The sequence below is a fragment of the Halyomorpha halys genome, unplaced genomic scaffold, assembly GCF_000696795.3.
Source record: "Halyomorpha halys isolate HHAL.00 unplaced genomic scaffold, Hhal_1.1 Scaffold5882.1, whole genome shotgun sequence".
NCBI classification, from domain to species: Eukaryota; Metazoa; Arthropoda; class Insecta; order Hemiptera; family Pentatomidae; genus Halyomorpha; species Halyomorpha halys.
Genome location: NW_027110124.1, coordinates 3,927 through 22,075, shown reverse-complemented (window position 1 = coordinate 22,075; position 18,149 = coordinate 3,927). Strand labels below are relative to the sequence as shown.

At 32.9% G+C, this 18,149-nt stretch overlaps 1 protein-coding gene across 1 annotated transcript in view; it reads right to left on the bottom strand.

Moving 5' to 3' along the window:
- Nucleotides 1-8,887: 8,887 nt before the first annotated feature.
- Nucleotides 8,888-18,149, bottom strand: part of LOC106691964 (maspardin) — a gene marked incomplete at both ends in the record, with an annotated part of 12,233 nt that continues 2,971 nt past the window's right edge. The window contains 4 exon segments of the mRNA XM_024364007.2: nucleotides 8,888-8,996; nucleotides 10,754-10,874; nucleotides 13,212-13,317; nucleotides 13,413-13,547. Coding sequence (XP_024219775.2) covers nucleotides 8,888-8,996; nucleotides 10,754-10,874; nucleotides 13,212-13,317; nucleotides 13,413-13,547 — 471 coding nt within the window.

Here is an 18,149-nt window from a genome sequence, read left to right as displayed (position 1 = left end):
AGAAACTAAAAATAGAAAGTATTATAGTTCAAAGTCAAAAGTATTTTAAAAAAGTGGTTACCCTGCCCTTTGATGGGTGGTGGGGGAGAACAAAATAAAAATCAAATGGCGTCCAGGCACCCTTAGCCCCTAAGAAAGTAAAAACTCTAAGTCTCCTAAGTTGAAGTAAAAACAAAATGGTGAAGGAAGGTTATTGTATAAAAAGTGGTTACCTGGTCCTTTGATAAGTGATGAGGGGTAAACAAAATAAATCAAAATTACGACCAAAAACATAATACCGGTCGGGCACACTCAGCCCCTATCAAACCCTAAAGTTTCTCAAGGCGCAGTAAAAAAAATGGCGATCGGGCACAATCAGCCAGTTCCTAAAACCCAAGTCTCCTAGGTCGCAAGGAAACCAAAATGGCGGAGGGAGCTTATAGTTGGCGATCACGCGATCAATAATAGCGTGCGGCCTAATAGTCATCTAACTTGAAAGTGGGCGCGGCCTATTGGCCACGTGAGTGGTTAAGGTTATGCCAAGCTACATTAGAATTAAAATCCCCCGCCAAGAGTCACGTGATCGAATTCCGATTGGGTGAAGGAAAAGAAAAAGGTCGCGAGATACTCATAATAAAATGACGGCCGGGCACAATCAGCCCTTGTCAAACCTGTAAGTCTCTCAAACAGCTGCGGAAAAACAAAATGGCGGTCTGGCACACTCAGCCACTGGTTATAGTATAAAAAGTGGGTTCCTCGTCTATCAACGGTGGTGGGGGGATAACGCGAGACCCTCATAATACAATGGCGGCGATCACATTTGAATTAAAATCACCCGCCAAGAGTCACGTCACAGAATTCCGATTGGATGAAGGAAAAGAAAGATACTCATAATAAAATGGCGGGCGGGTACACTCAGCCTCTGCCAAACTCGTAAGTCTCGAAAACAGCATAACAACAAAATGGTGGTGCGGGCACACTTGCAGTCAAGTGATTATAAGGCAGCAATTGGAAGCTAGTATTTGGTCACGTGACCCATGGGGGGGATTTAAATTCAAATTTAGCTCGACATAACCTTAACCACTCACGTGATTTGTCACATGGCCACACCCTCTTTTAAGTCACGTGACTTAGTTGTGTCAGGCCACCATATTGTTCGTATAATCGTGTAAACAATGTACTTTGAACTGGTTAATCCTATAACGTATTCGATGATATGTAGAGTTATATCTTTTAATCAATTCGATGATAGAAAACAATGGACTTTGAACTTGTATAATCCCTAAAAAGTAAATAAATCGGGTGGTAAATAGGCTTGTACATATGAATTCTTTCTTAGTCTTCGTTCCAGCGTGCTTTATTAAACACCACCTCCGGAAACGTTTAAGTCGATTTATTTAAATTTCTTGGAGTGATTTCCTTTCTTTTTTTCTTCTGTATTAATATTTTTTCTTAGTTTAATATCATAAAAGATTTTTTTACTATTTATTTTTTTATTTTTCCTTATTTGATATTTTAAAGAGTTATAATCTGTTGTATTTTATTTTTTATATGTTACACTGTTTGAAACATAATATACCTTTAAATTTCATGAAGATATTTAAAAATAAATATCCTATTTTATGCTTTAGTTAAAAAAAAAAATAACACAACGTTAATTTCTTCTTAATTGCAATACTGTCATCCTTCCAGAGCGGCGACATAGTGTACACCGGAGTTCGTAGCGGTTTTTTTCAGAAACTAACTGTCCGAATTAAGAAATCATTATTATTACATTACACCATCAATATTAAGTCATATTACTCTCCATAGTAACATATCTATTTATCTCTGTTTATGTCTTAGGGATTATACAAGATCAAAGTCCCTTGTTTGCATTCATCGAAGGGATTTAAAGATAAAGGTCCTATATATCAGTGTTTATATTTTAGGTTTAGCCAGTGCGAAAAGAAAAAGGTCGCGAGACCCTCATAATAAAAATGGCGGTGAACAAAAATAAGAGGATTAAGAGACCCTCGTAATAAACTAGCTTCGAACGAAAAGAAGAGGATCGCGAGACCCACTTAATAACCTGGCGGCGTTAAAAAAACAACAACAAAATGGCGGCCGAATACACGCCACTAAACCCGTAGGTCACGTGACCAATACGGCGGTGAAGGAAAGAAGAGGATCGGGAGATCCTCATAAGTAAAATGGCGGCAAACGAAAAGAAGAGGATATCAAGACCCTTATAAATAAAATGGAGGCCGGGTACATTCAGCCTCTACCAACCCCGTAAGTCACGCGATCAATATAGCGGTGAAGGAAAAGAATAGGATCGCGAGACCCTCCATAGTAACATATCTATTTATCTCTGTTTGTTTATGTTTTAGGGATTATACAAGTTCAAAGTCCCTTGTTTACATTCATCGAAGGGATTGATAGATAAAAGTCTGTGATAGATAGATAAAAGTGTTTATATTTTAGGTTTAACCAGTTCAAATTATTCACATGGTTTACACTAAAACATTAAAAACAGAGGGAATAAGGTTCAAAGTCGAAATTATTAAAAGATAAGAGAGATTAAAACGTCCTACTTAGTAACAGATCTATTTATCTCTAAGTTTGTTTAAGCCGAGAATCTCAATAAAATGGTAACGAACGAAAAGAAAAGGACCCCGAAAAACTTGAAAACAAAAATGGCGGCTAACGAAAAGAAGAAGATCCCAAGACCCTGATAATAAAATGGTCGTGAGGAAAATAGAAAATGGTGCACTCAGGCTCCACCAAACCCGTAAGTTTCTAAAACAATATAAAAGCAAAATGGCGGCCGTGTACACTATGACACTTCTAAAACCCTCAATCTCTCAAGTTGCAAGAAAAACCAAAATGGCGTACGGAGGTTATAATATAAGAAGTGGTTACCTAGCCCTTCGATGGGTGGTGGGGGTAAACAAAATAAAAATAAAATGACGTCCGGGCACACTCAACCCCAGGAGGCGGTCACGTGACTTAAAAGAGGGCGTGGCCTAATGATCATGCGAGTGATTATGACGAACTAAATTTGAATTTTAATCCCCCCAGGGGTCACGTGACCAAATACTAGCCTCCGATTGGCTGCCTAATGATCACTTGACCGACCACGTGAGTGATAAAGGTAGGGTCGAGGCTAGGGTCCAAAGTTAAAAAACGATCCTCCTACTGTGCCAGAATTGGCTTTTTATATCTGCTCGTGACAACCAATCAGCTACTACATTTTCTTTTCCTGGTTTATATACGATTTCCACATTGTATTGTCCGAGAAACTCCTTCCAACGCGTAATCCTGGCTGAAGATTCTTTCAACTTTCCCACCCATTGCAAGGCCCTGTGGTCAGTGTGTACTCTAAACCTTCTTCCAAACACTAAAGTTGTCAGCAGCCCACACTGTTCCCAAGTAGGGATGGGATATGGATATCGATATTATCGAAATATCGATAGTTTGTCTCCGATATCCGATATTTTGATATCCAGTAACCGATAATATCGGAATATCGATGTTTTCCTTCGATAATATCGGTTTCTTAAAAAAAAAAAAAAAAAAAAAAGGTTTGCACCTTAAAAAATAGGGATAAATACAAGAAATATTGTATAGACATATGATATATAAAATAAGTAAGTAAATTTTGCTAAAGGAAATATTAATAATAGTATTTCAATATTTGACATTTTTATAATTATTGACTTCTAACATTAGCAATAATATTCCAATATTATATTATCAAAAGATCGATAGATTGTTTCAACAATTTAAAATCCATTCGATCTTTGACAATGTTATTAATATCTATATCGATAATTGAAACAATATTATAGTATTATTTTATTGATATTTTGATTAAAAATACTAGACAAATTTCAAGTGAAATATCCATATTTGGTTTCAATAATTTAATATTCATTTCGGTATTTAACATTGTTGATAATACCGATATCAATATTTCGATATTTTTTAAATAGAAATATCGATATTTGGTTTAATAACATTACGAAAATTTTATAAAAAGCATTCAAATAGTTTTTGGATATTTTAAATTGATTAATTCATGTTCCTTTCCATATTTTACATTGTCATTAATACCGATATCGAAGATTAGAAACGATATTTTACTTTATAGAAATATCGATATTTTATGAAACAAAACTATAACATTTTATGAACAGCTAAAATAAGGTATTTCGATATTTTATTTGTATAATTTCATATTTATTTCGATATTTATCATTGTTGAAAATATCGATATCGATATTTCGTTTTGAAAATTTCAAATTTATTTCGGTATTTAACATTGTTGATAATATCGATATCGATATTTCGATATCTTTTTAATAGAAATATCGATATTTGGTTTAATAAGATTAAGAAAATTTTATAAAAAGCATTAAAATATTTTTCGATATTTTAAATTGATTAATTCAAGTTTTTTTTCGATAATTTACATTGTTATTAATATCAATATAAAATATTAGAATCGATATTTCGATATATTTTCATATAAATATCGATGTTTGGTTTAAAAAGATTAAGAAAATTTTATAAGTAGCTTAAAAATAGTTTTTCGATATTTTAAATTGATTAATTCATGTTCCTTTCGATATTTTACATAGTAATTACTATTTCTAATATTAATATTAATATAAGTCGCGTGACCGCCTCCTGGGGTTGAGTGTGCCCGGACGTCATTTTATTTTTATTTTGTTTACCCCCACCACCCATCGAAGGGCTAGGTAACCACTTCTTATATTATAACCTCCGTACGCCATTTTGGTTTTTCTTGCAACTTGAGAGATTGAGGGTTTTAGAAGTGTCATAGTGTACACGGCCGCCATTTTGCTTTTATATTGTTTTAGAAACTTACGGGTTTGGTGGAGCCTGAGTGCACCATTTTCTATTTTCCTCACGACCATTTTATTATCAGGGTCTTGGGATTTATGATCAATAATTATTACAATTAAAACATTGCTTAGTAAAAACATTACTTAAGATTGTCTATTACAGAGTGTTATACATTGTAATCCAACTAATTCCAGGTTTGTGCCAGAAGTGAATAGGTTTTGAAATGGATGTAGGTTTTCATTGGTTTTTCAACATGTAACCTTTTTTTCCTAGTAGGTAGTCTGTCTGCTATTTCTTTTTTGTATTTTGCCTGTTTCTATTTAGTGTTATTAATTGTGTCTTATCTATTTATTAGGTTTGAGTAACATGAACTAAAATTTTGTACATCTGATTTTTTTTATTGACATCTCGATTCTTATACAGTGAAGTCTCAGTTATACGAATATGAGGGTGTACCAAAAATTCTTCGTATAAGTGAATAATTCGTGTAAGTGAATACGCAATACATATCATGTACGTATATTTTTGAGAATTCTTTTCTCGTAATTAGTAGGTACATATACGTATGTTGTATGCAGTTGAAAGAAAAACAAAGTAAAGAGAAAAAAAAATTATTTATTACATAAAAATTTAATTTATCTTTAATCCGAATTATTTAATTTTTGACAAAAAAATTGTGTCATGTTTGTTTGTTTCATGTTGCTTTTGGCTGAATACATCAATACATAAATACAGCAATACGATAATCAGACTAATTTGGACATATGGAATTGAGCTCTGAGGCTCTACCACCATCAAATTCCTCCTGCATCCAATGCTTACAATCCAAAATCCTATGTAAAATCCTTGATGCTCCTTATTACGTTAAATGTTAAATAAACTTATCCACAACGACCTTAACATCCCATTCGTTGCAGATTTGACCCAAAACAGATATGCATCTTTTCATTCCAAACTCCTTACCCATCCTAACCCATTAATTCTTAATCTCTCATCCTTGACAATCCTCCATAATCCTCGAAGATGACTGAAAAGAAGATGGCCACAGGACCTTCTAATTTAAATTAATGCTTGGAACAGCCGCCATTTTCAAACTCCCCTGAACTGGATTGGCAGACTCATCAATTTTGGCTCCTAACTATAAGTAGTTTACATTAATGAATTTCGAAAATAGGGGTGAGATAATTGCCTTTTTTTCCCGACAGGCTCTTGTACTATACCTAGTTCGTTTTCAACAAATTTGTTGATGATATAATTACTGCGATTCCAACTAAGAACAATAAAAAATATATAGTTTTATGGGAATTTGACAACGCTTCCAAAGTAAATTTTACTATAGAATTTGAAGTATAAAACTAAATACCATTTTTAGATGTACTTTTAATTAGAAAATCGAATGGGGAAATTGAAACAAAATGGTGGCAAAAATCTATTCACTTTAGAAGATATATATATTATACCTGCTAATGTCCAAAAAGATGTAACATCAACACAGCTAAAAATTTAATAAACCTGGCGAAAAAATTAACATTCCCTAAATACCTAAAAACTGCAGAAAATAAAGTAGTAGTCTATCAAATGGGTACCCACATAAACTAGTCTGTCAATTACTAAAGCAAATACAAACATTGACACAACCACAACCCCAAAAAACCAACAGCAAAAGATACTACATAATTCCTTATATACCAACATTTTCAGAGAGAATATAAAAAAAACTCTAAACAATAACATAAACAAACATGATTACGCAATTACATACAAAAACACAGCCACTTTATCTAAACTTTTCTCCAATACAAAAGACAAAGGCAAAATAGAAGTACAATCTAATATTGTATACGAATTCCCTGTGAAGGGAACTGCGGGAAATCCTGTTTTGGAACATCAGACCAGTATTTCAAAAGAAAAGTATATCAACACAAATATAGTCTATAACAAACAATCCCAATAAACCTGACCTAACTGTTCTCACTACATATTTTAGACAAAATGGTCATCAATTCAAATTTGAGGCACCAAAAATCATATATTGGAAAAAACAACTTTATGTGAAATTAAAAAAAAAAAGATTACTATAGAAAAATACAGTGAAGTCTCACTTATATGAAACTCACTTGTACGAAACATTCAGTTATGCGAAGAATTTCTCAATTCTCTGCAAAAACCCCTGAATTATGTGTATGTAATTATCCATTTATACGAAACTTAGTTATACGAAACATTCAGTTATGCGAAGGAAAGTTTGGACCCGCTTTATGTACATATTAGTAAATTTTATTCAGTTCTATGAATTTTTGTTTCTACCATGTATCCATATACATGCAGCAAGTTCTTCTAGAACCACTTTATTTGGGTTGTTCACTTTTAAGGCAGAATTCGTGGTTTTTTGACGTTGCATATTTTTTTATATTATACAACCTTTATAGCTAGCAGGATGACCTTCTTTCCCACAAAGTACGCATTTAGCTGAAGTCTCTCAAGACTTCTGACAGGTGTCGGATGGATGTGTGCCAGCACATTTGACACATCTGGCTTAATGGTGGCAGTAGGCTTTTGTGCATTGGACAATTTCAGCCCTGAGTCAGGGTTCCTCAAAACGTACAAAAGAGTATAACAGCCTCGAAATTTTAAAAATTTCAGCATTATGTGAAGCCGGTTCCAAACCAATGGAAAACAGGGGAAGGCGATATTTTTCCATTGGATGTACCCACATTAGAAATAAGGCGAACCTTGTGACCCAATTCCTCTAAATCACTCTTAATGGCTGTAGATGGGGTAAGAAATTCAACTTTAAAAACTCAAAAAAATGCAATTATTTCAAACCTCTCTTGCAGAGTTGCATTCAGATAAGGAGTCTGATGAGTCTTAAGAGGATATCAGAAAACTACCTGCATCAGCTTAATTTTTAGTTAAACAAGAAGAATAAAACAAGATAGCAACGACTTTTATATATTTACAAACTTTAAAAGAGTATTGATATATTTCATTGTTATTTTTTGTCAATTTTTTTTCTGTTTATTTGTTTCAAATAATTATAATTTCATAAGTATATTTATCTAATAACGTGAACAAATATTTTTAAAAAAATTGTGAAATAGGCTAGAAATATCTTACCAGATATAATACAAATTTTGAAAGTTGAATTTTGTATTTCATCTGTACAAGCTAGGAAGACAGGTTTCTTCTGTGTCAGTACCGACTCAAGTAAAGAAATTTCAGTTGGATAAAAAATTCAATAAATAAAAAAGAAGATATAAATATCTAACCGAAAAAATTCGAATTTCGAGTTTCCCAAGTTCAATAATTACAATAAAAAAATATAAAAATCGAGCTATCAATAAAATATTGGATGTACAAAATTTTAATTCATGTTACGCTAACCTAATAAATACATAAGACCCAATTAATAACAATAAATAAAAACAGACAAAATACTAAATAGAAATAACAGATGGACTACCTGCTAGGAAAAAAGAAAACAGTTACCTGTTGGAAAAATCAAAGCAAACCAACCTCCATTCAAAAACCTATTTCTTCACTTCTGGCACAAACCTGGAGTTAGTGATATCACTATTTACTTGTAGTTTTAGAGTAATTAGTTGAAGAAAGTATTTGTTCTAAAAAAGTGTTGTTTTTTTCATTATAGAGCATGACTCAAACAATGAAGTTGCGAAACGTTGCCAAAATAAAGTTGTAATATTGACTGATCCTCAAGACCTACAAAATAAATATACATAGTATATATACATCAGGATTTAGCTGAAAAATCAAAGCAAATTTATCGATTGGAGAACTCCCATTTTCCTGTGTAGTGTCTCTTGTAATGGCTTTATCCGGAAAGAAATGCTAGATTCTATGCAGCATGAGAAAACACTAGAAAGAAATACTTTGATACCTCTGGCATAGTAGAAAATTTAACAATATGAAATTAACTGAGCTAGACACTCACTTGCTTGAGTCTTGGTTGGTGGATGCTTCCAACATTATCTATAAAAGTGCATTATTCCTAATAAAAATAATGAAAACAATTTTTAAAAAAACTTTAACTCACCCTCTCTACCATAAAGTCCACTGAATCAATAATCCTTTTATCATGATGTGCATTAGTAAAATTGACCATGATCATTTTTTTTAAAACTAAAGATGGGAGCATCCAAAACCTGAAAATTAAATATATATAAAATACTATTATTTGTTTATGAACATATTATATAAAAAATGTTTATGTGAATGAAGCTATATTAATATAAATAAGAATAATCAATGAAGATTGAGAGAATTAATATAATCTATTTTATATAAATAGAATCTAATTAATATATATCAATTCTAAAGTTATCTAAGCAGAAAATGTATACAAAATTGGAAATGAAAGCCAGTGGAGTCTGAAAAAGTGGAAAATACAAGAATATTGTTTATTATATAAGTAAGAGAAGCATGAATGCTACCAGCAGCACTGTGTGACAGGGATCCACACCTTTGGGGTAGCACACAACTAACCATATCTCGGTTCAGTTATCATTAAGAACCTGAATAAAAAGAACAAATAAGAACAAGAATTTTGGCTGAAATAGAAATAAAAAGCATATTTTGTAATTTCTGAAGTGAATGAATTCATTTATGGAAATGAATAGCTTCATCAGAAGTAAAATATACCACAAACAAGGCCTTACAAGATGCTGGTTTGGTCTGTTGTGATGTACACTATGTTTAATCTGGAACATTAAACAAGAGTGTCTGATTTATCAGTTACTATATAGATCTTAAATCAAAGTAAAAATTCTCAGGTATATCATAGAGTAAGATCAGTAAAACAGTGGAGAAGAATAAATGTGAAGTTGTAAGAAATCTGTGGAAATTTAAGTATCTTATGTATTTTATAAGTTGTAATAGGGTGGACGCCTGCTTGGAGTGGAAGAAGGGAGGGTTGCAAGCAGGGTATACAAGAATAGACCTGGCAAAGGAAATCCTAGAGGAAGATTCAAACGTAGATGGAGAGACAGTCTCCTAGCCAATTTCAGAAAATTAATAATAAACTCCGGACTAAAATAAGAACCCCAGGATCAGCGATATAATAATCATCCAAGTACATTGAAGTAATGAATCTTTCCCCTCCTACTGGCACAATTTTTGTCTTATAATTAAAAGAAACAAATATTTAAATGTTCATAAGCATTTTTGACAAACTAATAAAAAATTTTGTTTAGAATTTGTATGAATTGTTTCAGACTTTAAAAACTAAAATAATGCTATATATTTGCCAAAATGTTCAGTAATTTTTTTTAAATTATTAACTACAATAAATACCAACCTAGAGGTTTAATTAAAATAATTCTGATTAAATTGAAAAAGCAATAAATAAAATTATGAAGATTATAATAAGGAATTAATAAATATAATTATCAAAATAAAAGAAAAATAATAACTAAAATCCACAAAATTCATTTATTTTTAGTAACTCCTGTGAAATAGAGATTAAATTAAGTAAAGATCAAATTAACAATACAACAACAAAAATTAACTAATAACTTACTTAAATTATCAAAATATAAGAAAAATATAGATTTTAAAATGTTAAAAAACAAACAAAGTTAAAAAAAATATAGGCTACAGTTTTGCTACATTCAAACATTTTTACTGAAATCCCGAAAACAAATTTTGATAAATAACCAACTTGAGGATTTATATGATCATTGATCAATTAATCCTGATAAATGGTGAGCATTGATGTAAGGAATATCTCCCCCCTCCCTGCCCCCAACCATGAAGTAGAAAATCTTTCCCCTCTTCCCACAGGCATAATCTATAGGGAAACAGCATGAATTACTCTCCTGATAAATGACGTAAGTCTCTTCTAATTTTACCAAAACAATTAATAATCATTAAATGAATCATAAAATGCATCAACACTACTTACAATGACGATGTTTCATTGTAACTAAACACAGATGTATCACAGAATGTATTACAAAGGATAAGTGAAGCCACTCTTGGACAATGAGATGTATGCTCAGCAAATTTCTGTGCCAAGAAACCTCCTTTAAAAAAAAAAAAACTTAAGTGTTAGTTTACTTAACTGATTTAATAAAACAATTTTTATTAAAATACAAGTTACAGACAAAAAAATAGATTAGTCATTTATATATACATACCCAAGAATTGAAAATAACTACTAATTTTTATTTCAAAAGAGTTCCTATAACAAATAAGTTTTTATTATATAAAATAAAAATAAAAATTTCATCAAACTTTTTATATTTCAATTATCTTTTAATGTTTATCTGTCAAACCTTAAAATATAAGTTTTAAAACTTTTTTCTAATCAGTTTTTAAAAACTAAGTTTTAATAAAAAATTGAAATATAAAAATTTCTATGAAATAAATGAGCCTTAAGCCACAGAAGCTTCACAGCCCCGACAGATACTGACAGCTATCACATCAGACCTGATAGTACTACTGAACTGCAACAACAGCAAATGCTATCCTGATGGCAATTGTCATACAGTTTATACCTTGGCAGTTGCTGTTGGGGCTGTAATGTGTCACTGAGCAAGCAGGCTTTAATTAATTAACACTTTAAGGCAGGCTTTATTTAATTAACACTAGATTGTCTCTTGTAACATGTACTATCCATCTATCACCTATAACCAGTACAACAGTACTTTCGTGTAAATGGTTTCCATTTCTTTCATTAAACCATCCATATGGCTGTAAGAAGCACTAAAGCCAATTTATATAGAATTATAGTAAAAGATAAATCACAGAATTAATAAGAGGAATAATAATCTAATAATCCAAAATATAAAACACACTTTAGAAGAATAATTAATGTAAATTACACATCATTAACATTCACTCTCAATAAAATGTAAGCAATCAGTTTAACCTACAGACAAGTTCCAAAACTATACCTGCCAATCAAACATACACATTATTGTACATTCAACTTTATGTATACTCCCTCTCCCTGAAATTACTATTTCAATAAAATAAAAGACAATTCACTATTTAATCAATAATAAAATATTTTCTTCCTCTTTCCAAAGTACACTTCAAACTTCATAGGTGAAATTTAACTCAAAATCATTAAGAATTAGCTCTCATTTTATCCATCTTCCTTCTGTTCAATTCACTTCTACCTTTTATGTAAATCTCATCTTAAAAGTCAGATTTCTTAATATTTTCTATTTTTTTTTTCAATTAGTTTCTTTAAAGAAAAATTATTCTGATTATGAATAGCTATGTGACCAATAGATGATTTTTTCTAGAAAAGTAAATATTTTAGTTCAGCAGAAAAATGGATGGTTCTGTAGTAATTTTTTTTTTGGACATATTCTTGAGCTATACTTGGTCAAGTAAGCATTTCTACCATTATAAGTTTACATCTTATCCTGTTAACCATTATCTCATTAAGACTAATTTATTGTGATCAATCTATTGAGGAGGACAGGAACTTCATCACAATGTTCATCTTGTCTAAATACCTCTTCAGCTCTCCTGCAGTTAAGCCAGAATACTTATCAAGTTTTTGGTAATTGAAACACTAAGTTCTAAAATATTCTTATTAAGGAAGTACCTCAAACTTATTGAATGGCAGCTTAAAATGCTGCCATCTAGTGGCCTACAAATGAAGTAGCAAGCAGTACCCCTTGAGAGAGTGAACAGGTACAACATATGAGGGATAACTAACCCATTGATGAACCCACAGGCTACCTAGACAACTACATTTTGCTGGTAGTCAAGTATCACTCAGGATGAGTGTATAGTTAATTCAAACCGGCCAGGCAAGGAATAGAGATGGGATGAGAAAACTAAAAACAAAACAAGAGCTAATCTTCAAGATCTACAGAAGCTCCATATCAGTAGCCAACCATCAAGTAAATGGTCATGTCATTCAATTATGTATTTAACAATCAAAATTCAACTAACACAACTAATACTAATTTGTAACCACCTTTGGTTGAACATATCAAGTGTAATAATTATGCAATAATAGAGGCATTTCACAATTTGGCCATGTTTCATCCATTCAAATCCATCAAATAAAGTCCACTTCATTATAATACAGAACCAGTATTTTTTATAAAAAATCAATCACTGCAGATTTTGATTCATCTCAAACTACGGTGATTGAACACTTGTAGTACAAATCCAGATGTATTGAGAGAAGTAATTTACCAACATCTGCATGAATCTCTTAGGTGGTCTGTTATTTCTAAAATTACCAACCGAATCAACATTGCCTCAAAACTAGTCTTGACATTTTTCTCATAACATTTCTACAGATATGCTCTTACAAACAAAGACATAATCAATACAAAACTAAAATAAAGATTTTAAGTGAAATTAAATAGATGTTTTTTAATATACGTTACCTAAAGAAGCGCCGAATAAATGAACTTTATCCAACTCCAGGTAATCAATTAACTTAACAAAACCAGCACACCAGTCACTAACTGACCAGTAAATTGGATGTTCAGCCTATGTAAAAAAAAATCACTGTTAGATAAGATAACTAACCAATTTAAAACTCATGGTTAAAATCTAGTAATAGATAAATACTGGAAGCAACTCACTGATATTACTCGTATCCCTTTAGCACTTAATCCTAACATCTGTTTGAAAAAAATTTCAGCAGTTCCACATACAGGAGGTAAGCAAATCAATGGGGTTCTAATTGTTTTCGGACCGGTATCATATATTCTCCATCCCTACAAATAAAATAATATTTCAAAACTTGCAATGGAAATAATTAACAATTCTATGTTTATAAAAGCTTAAATATTTAAATACAGGGGCTACCACTACTTCACGTGGCCAGGGAGTAGTGAGGACTAAGTTAACAGATGTCCACAGGGACTTTGTGTTAGGCTCACAATAATGAATATAGATATTTAAGGTACATGAATGAGGGTGATTGCATTTGTGGATAGTGGTATGCAGAGATCATGTTACAAAAAGAATGGGTACTATCTCAAACACGCAATTAAAAATGAACAAGATGAATGGTTATTCTTCAAATATCAAAGATATGTAAATGATTTAGACCCTAAGGACCAAACTCTATAGAAGGCTGTGGGGCGTCTAGTAGATAAATATGAGAAAATTCCCAGTCTGGAAGGAAACAGTGGATTCATCACTAACAATGCAGAAAAAGCTGAAGTATTAGCTGATTATTTCTATAAAAATGTTCTCCAGCATAGAATAAGAAAGAGATACACATTTAGTAAATTACAACATCAACAAGCATCTAAATCTGCCCCTGGTAACAATGTAGCTACCACTTACATTTACCACTCCAAAGGAAATTCTAAAACTGATTAGGAAGCTTTAAGTAAAATAAAGTCCTGGTCTTGACTTCATACCAGTCATAGCTATAAAAAAAGTTACCCAGGAAAGCTGAAGTTATCACTATGTCAATTTTTAATAGCTGCCTGCATACTGGATACTTTCCTGACACATGGAAGGAAGCTGAACTCATAGTAATTAACAAGCCTTGTAAAAATGTTTAAAAAGTCAGCAGCTATAATCCCAGAAGTTTATTACCCATTAATAAACTTCAAACTTCCTGAAGAAAAGTAAACTAAAAATTAAAGAGACTCGACTCATCTAAAAATATACAATATATCTATGGAGGTCAAGAAAAAATAGGTATGTCGAATTGTTATATTGTCGAAAATTGAGTAAACAGTGTGTAAACCAACCTAGGGATATCTTTTAAGTTAAGTTAAATTGATAAGTCCAGTTACTTTCCCTTGAGACTTTTTATTCAATGGAAAGCACCTAGACTTAACTAGTTTAACACAATTTATCTTAACATCTAGACATCTTAAGGAATATTTAATTAAAAATACTGAATACAAAAATTATTATAATAAAATAGATATTACCAACCAATAAAAAATAGTAATTATTGGAGAAGTTTGTCGGGGGGTGCAGTCTCCTCTCAATGATCTCAACTCTGTTATTCCCCATTTTCCTAATGACATTATTTTTATCAAAAAGTATGTTGACAACCTCCTTTTAAACCTGAATCCTAATAAAATTACTGATATCCTATTCACCTTTAACTCCAGCCATCCTCACTTATGTTTTACTGTAGAATCAGAAATAAAAAATTCTCTACCATTTCTTAACCTCATCATCAGAAACCCAAACAACACCATATTCACAGAATGGTACACAAAACCAGCTTACTCAGGAAGACTTTTAAATTATCATTACTAACATCCTTACCATCAAAAACTTAATGTAACTAAAAATGTTTTGAATTAATTAAAAAAAAACTTAACGTAACTAAAATATTTGAATATCTGTTTAACCTATCGCTTTGAACAGCCCTAATGAAGCCCAGCAAAGTGGGGTGAAACGTCAGACATTATATAGTTATAAACTATTTGTTCTTTTTTTACCGCAACCCTGACCATCTTCTTATATATAACTTAAAATCTTATTCATCATTGTTTTTCTCTCTCAGATTCGCATTTATTTCCATGAACCAACTAACTCCATATTAAACAAATTCTCTTGAACAATAACTTCCCTCCCAAAATCATTGACAAACTTATTTACAATTATAAAAACCGAACCCCCTCTACACCAAATTCTCCACAATCTCTTTCCATCCATAAATACTTACGTTCCTCCATCCCCAACCTTCGCCTTCAAAGTTCATTACAAACTTTCTTTTATCTACTCCCATCTTAAATATCCTATTCCTCCTCAATACCATTCTCATGTTGTATTCTCATATCCCTTATTCCACTCCTAGAGAGAGAAATACTTTATTCATCCATGCTGCCCAAATACATTGGGTTGTTACATTACACAGCATACTAATCAATCCATGATTGGACATATATTTACATGATATAATAAAAAAGAAAGAAAACAATTGTTTTTTTCCCCCACAGATTCCTTTTACAATCAATTACAGTCTACACACTAAATACAAATATTTCAGTTCATTCTTTTATTCTTTCCCTTTCTTGTCCCTCCCATTTCACCATTTCACAATTTTTATTTCATTTGATCGACAAATTCAGTCTCCCGAATTCCCCCTCTCAGATCCTCTCCATTTTTGAACAAATTCACTATAAGACAGCAATATGAGATCAGACCAGAGAAATAATAGTCACAGCAGTAGAGCAGTTTGCAGTAAAACAAACAAATAAATACATTTTACCAAAACAAAACTAAGACATAGATTTAAAGGAAAATATCATAAAAAGTTGGTTAAAAGAAATACTTGACTGGATAAATAAGTTTAAAAAAAGAAATAAATAAAAATAATAATGATAATAAAATAATTTAATGAATAAATAAGTTAAAACACAAATTGACTGGTCCACATACTAAAATAAATAAATAAAACAATGAATAATCACAGAGCTAATTTCTATGCAGGTTATGATGTATGATCCCCTGGGAGTCCAAAATAATATTTTCCACCAAGATCACAATATCCCCGATGCCAACATCTAGGCCTTCTAAGAAGCTCCTTGTTCTATCTGGTATTGTTCCACGAGATCCAAACCAGAGGCTTCTCACAGTGAACTCTCTCTCTCCAAAGGTCTCGCAGAATTTTCCCCTAAGGAAAGGGATCCATTTTTCATATATTTTATTTTTTCCCTTTCCACTCCACCTTCCTGTTCGAGGTCATTACTCTTAAATCTTACCGTTGGATCCAAGACCAGAGCCTTGCCTCCGATTTTTGTAAATGCGACAATATCAGCATATCTTACGTATCCGTCGGTGTCAACGCAATAAACCTCCTCAAAGCAAGTGAAGTCTTTGCTTTCAAGGAATTTCATCAATTCTTCTTTGACCCTCTTGTGCCGGCGTGTTAAAAGGAGGGAGTTGGGGCATTTTTTTTCAGTTTCAGACTCTCTGCCGCATTTGTGACAGAGGGACCCAACTCCTTACTCTCCACTGGCTCCTGGGACTCCACGCAGGGGTGCATAGTTGATATTTAGTTTCAGGGCATTCGCCCATTCTGACCCTGAGAGTACCTGCTTCTCACATATACATATCTATCAGGTTTCGGGGTCTCTTTGAAATGGTGAACACCAGTACCCTGCCACATGCAATTGGCCCATTCTCCGAAATCACGCAACGACTGCCGTAGAGCTTTCACACTTTGGTAGCCCTGATCCACCCCCAGTCTATCGGCACATGCTGTAATTTCAGCTTCGTAATTGAATGTAGGCTGGAATAGGGCATCTGGAACATTGGACAATGAACTAATGCTGCAGTGGAGCTTCCCATTGACAGCAGATCAGACCCAGTCCTCGATACCTCCTGGTATCGCTGAGGAGGTGTTAGCAGGGAGCCCGATGATGGCCTTGATACTCCTGTGGACATTGGAGGGCATTGATACCAATCTTTGTAAGGGGAGCAGTCTGGAGAAGGTAAACAAGGCCCGAGAACAAGTATTGGTTGACAATGTTGATCTTTTGTTCAGGTTTGAGCAGGCATGAGCTCACCAATTTATCAAGTTTATTAGTTAGCTTTGCCACCACCTCTTCTCCAAATACTAGCTCTCCCGAGAATGTACATCCAAGATATTTGATGGTATCCTCGGCTTTTGCCGTTTGGATGACTTTGTATTCTGTAGGGAGAGCTTTGTTGACTGCAGCTCTCCTTTGTCCATTATAATACCCACACTTTTCTTTGCATTTATTGCCAAACCAATCTCCGCGAGCAGCCTCTGGCCTCTATTCATTATTCTTTCCACAGAACCCCCGTCGTGCGCCATTACAGCCTGATCGTCCACGAACCCATTGAGGACCACACTCTCTTGGTCACTTTTCAAGCTTATTAGCAAACTCCTGATCACAGAGCTCACATTACAAATGATCAATGGCTAGGTTGAACAGCACACATCTCTTGCCTCCAGCGAATTCACTATGTGTCCATGACCAATGTTGTCAAAAGCACCAACCACGTCCAGAAAAACCACCGTACAATCTTTTTTCCTATTATTAGTATCTTTTATGATCGCGTCGATGATTCTGGCACTTAAATGTATTCCTGGCAGACCTTTGATGAAGCCCCTTTGACTTATGCTGAAGGTGACTTGCTTTCTCAATTCAGAATCCAGAACCTTTTTCATGATTCGGCGCACAATCGAGAATATTGTTATTGGCCTCCAGGAGGAAATACTTTTTGGGTCTCCTTTTCCCTTGTAGACCAATATTGGCGCCCTTGGCATAGAGGTTCTGATACATACCCCATCTTCAGCATGATTTCTGCAATATATTGTAATATGCTCTTTTTTAGTAAATAGTATATTTTGATGTATAAATGGTTTT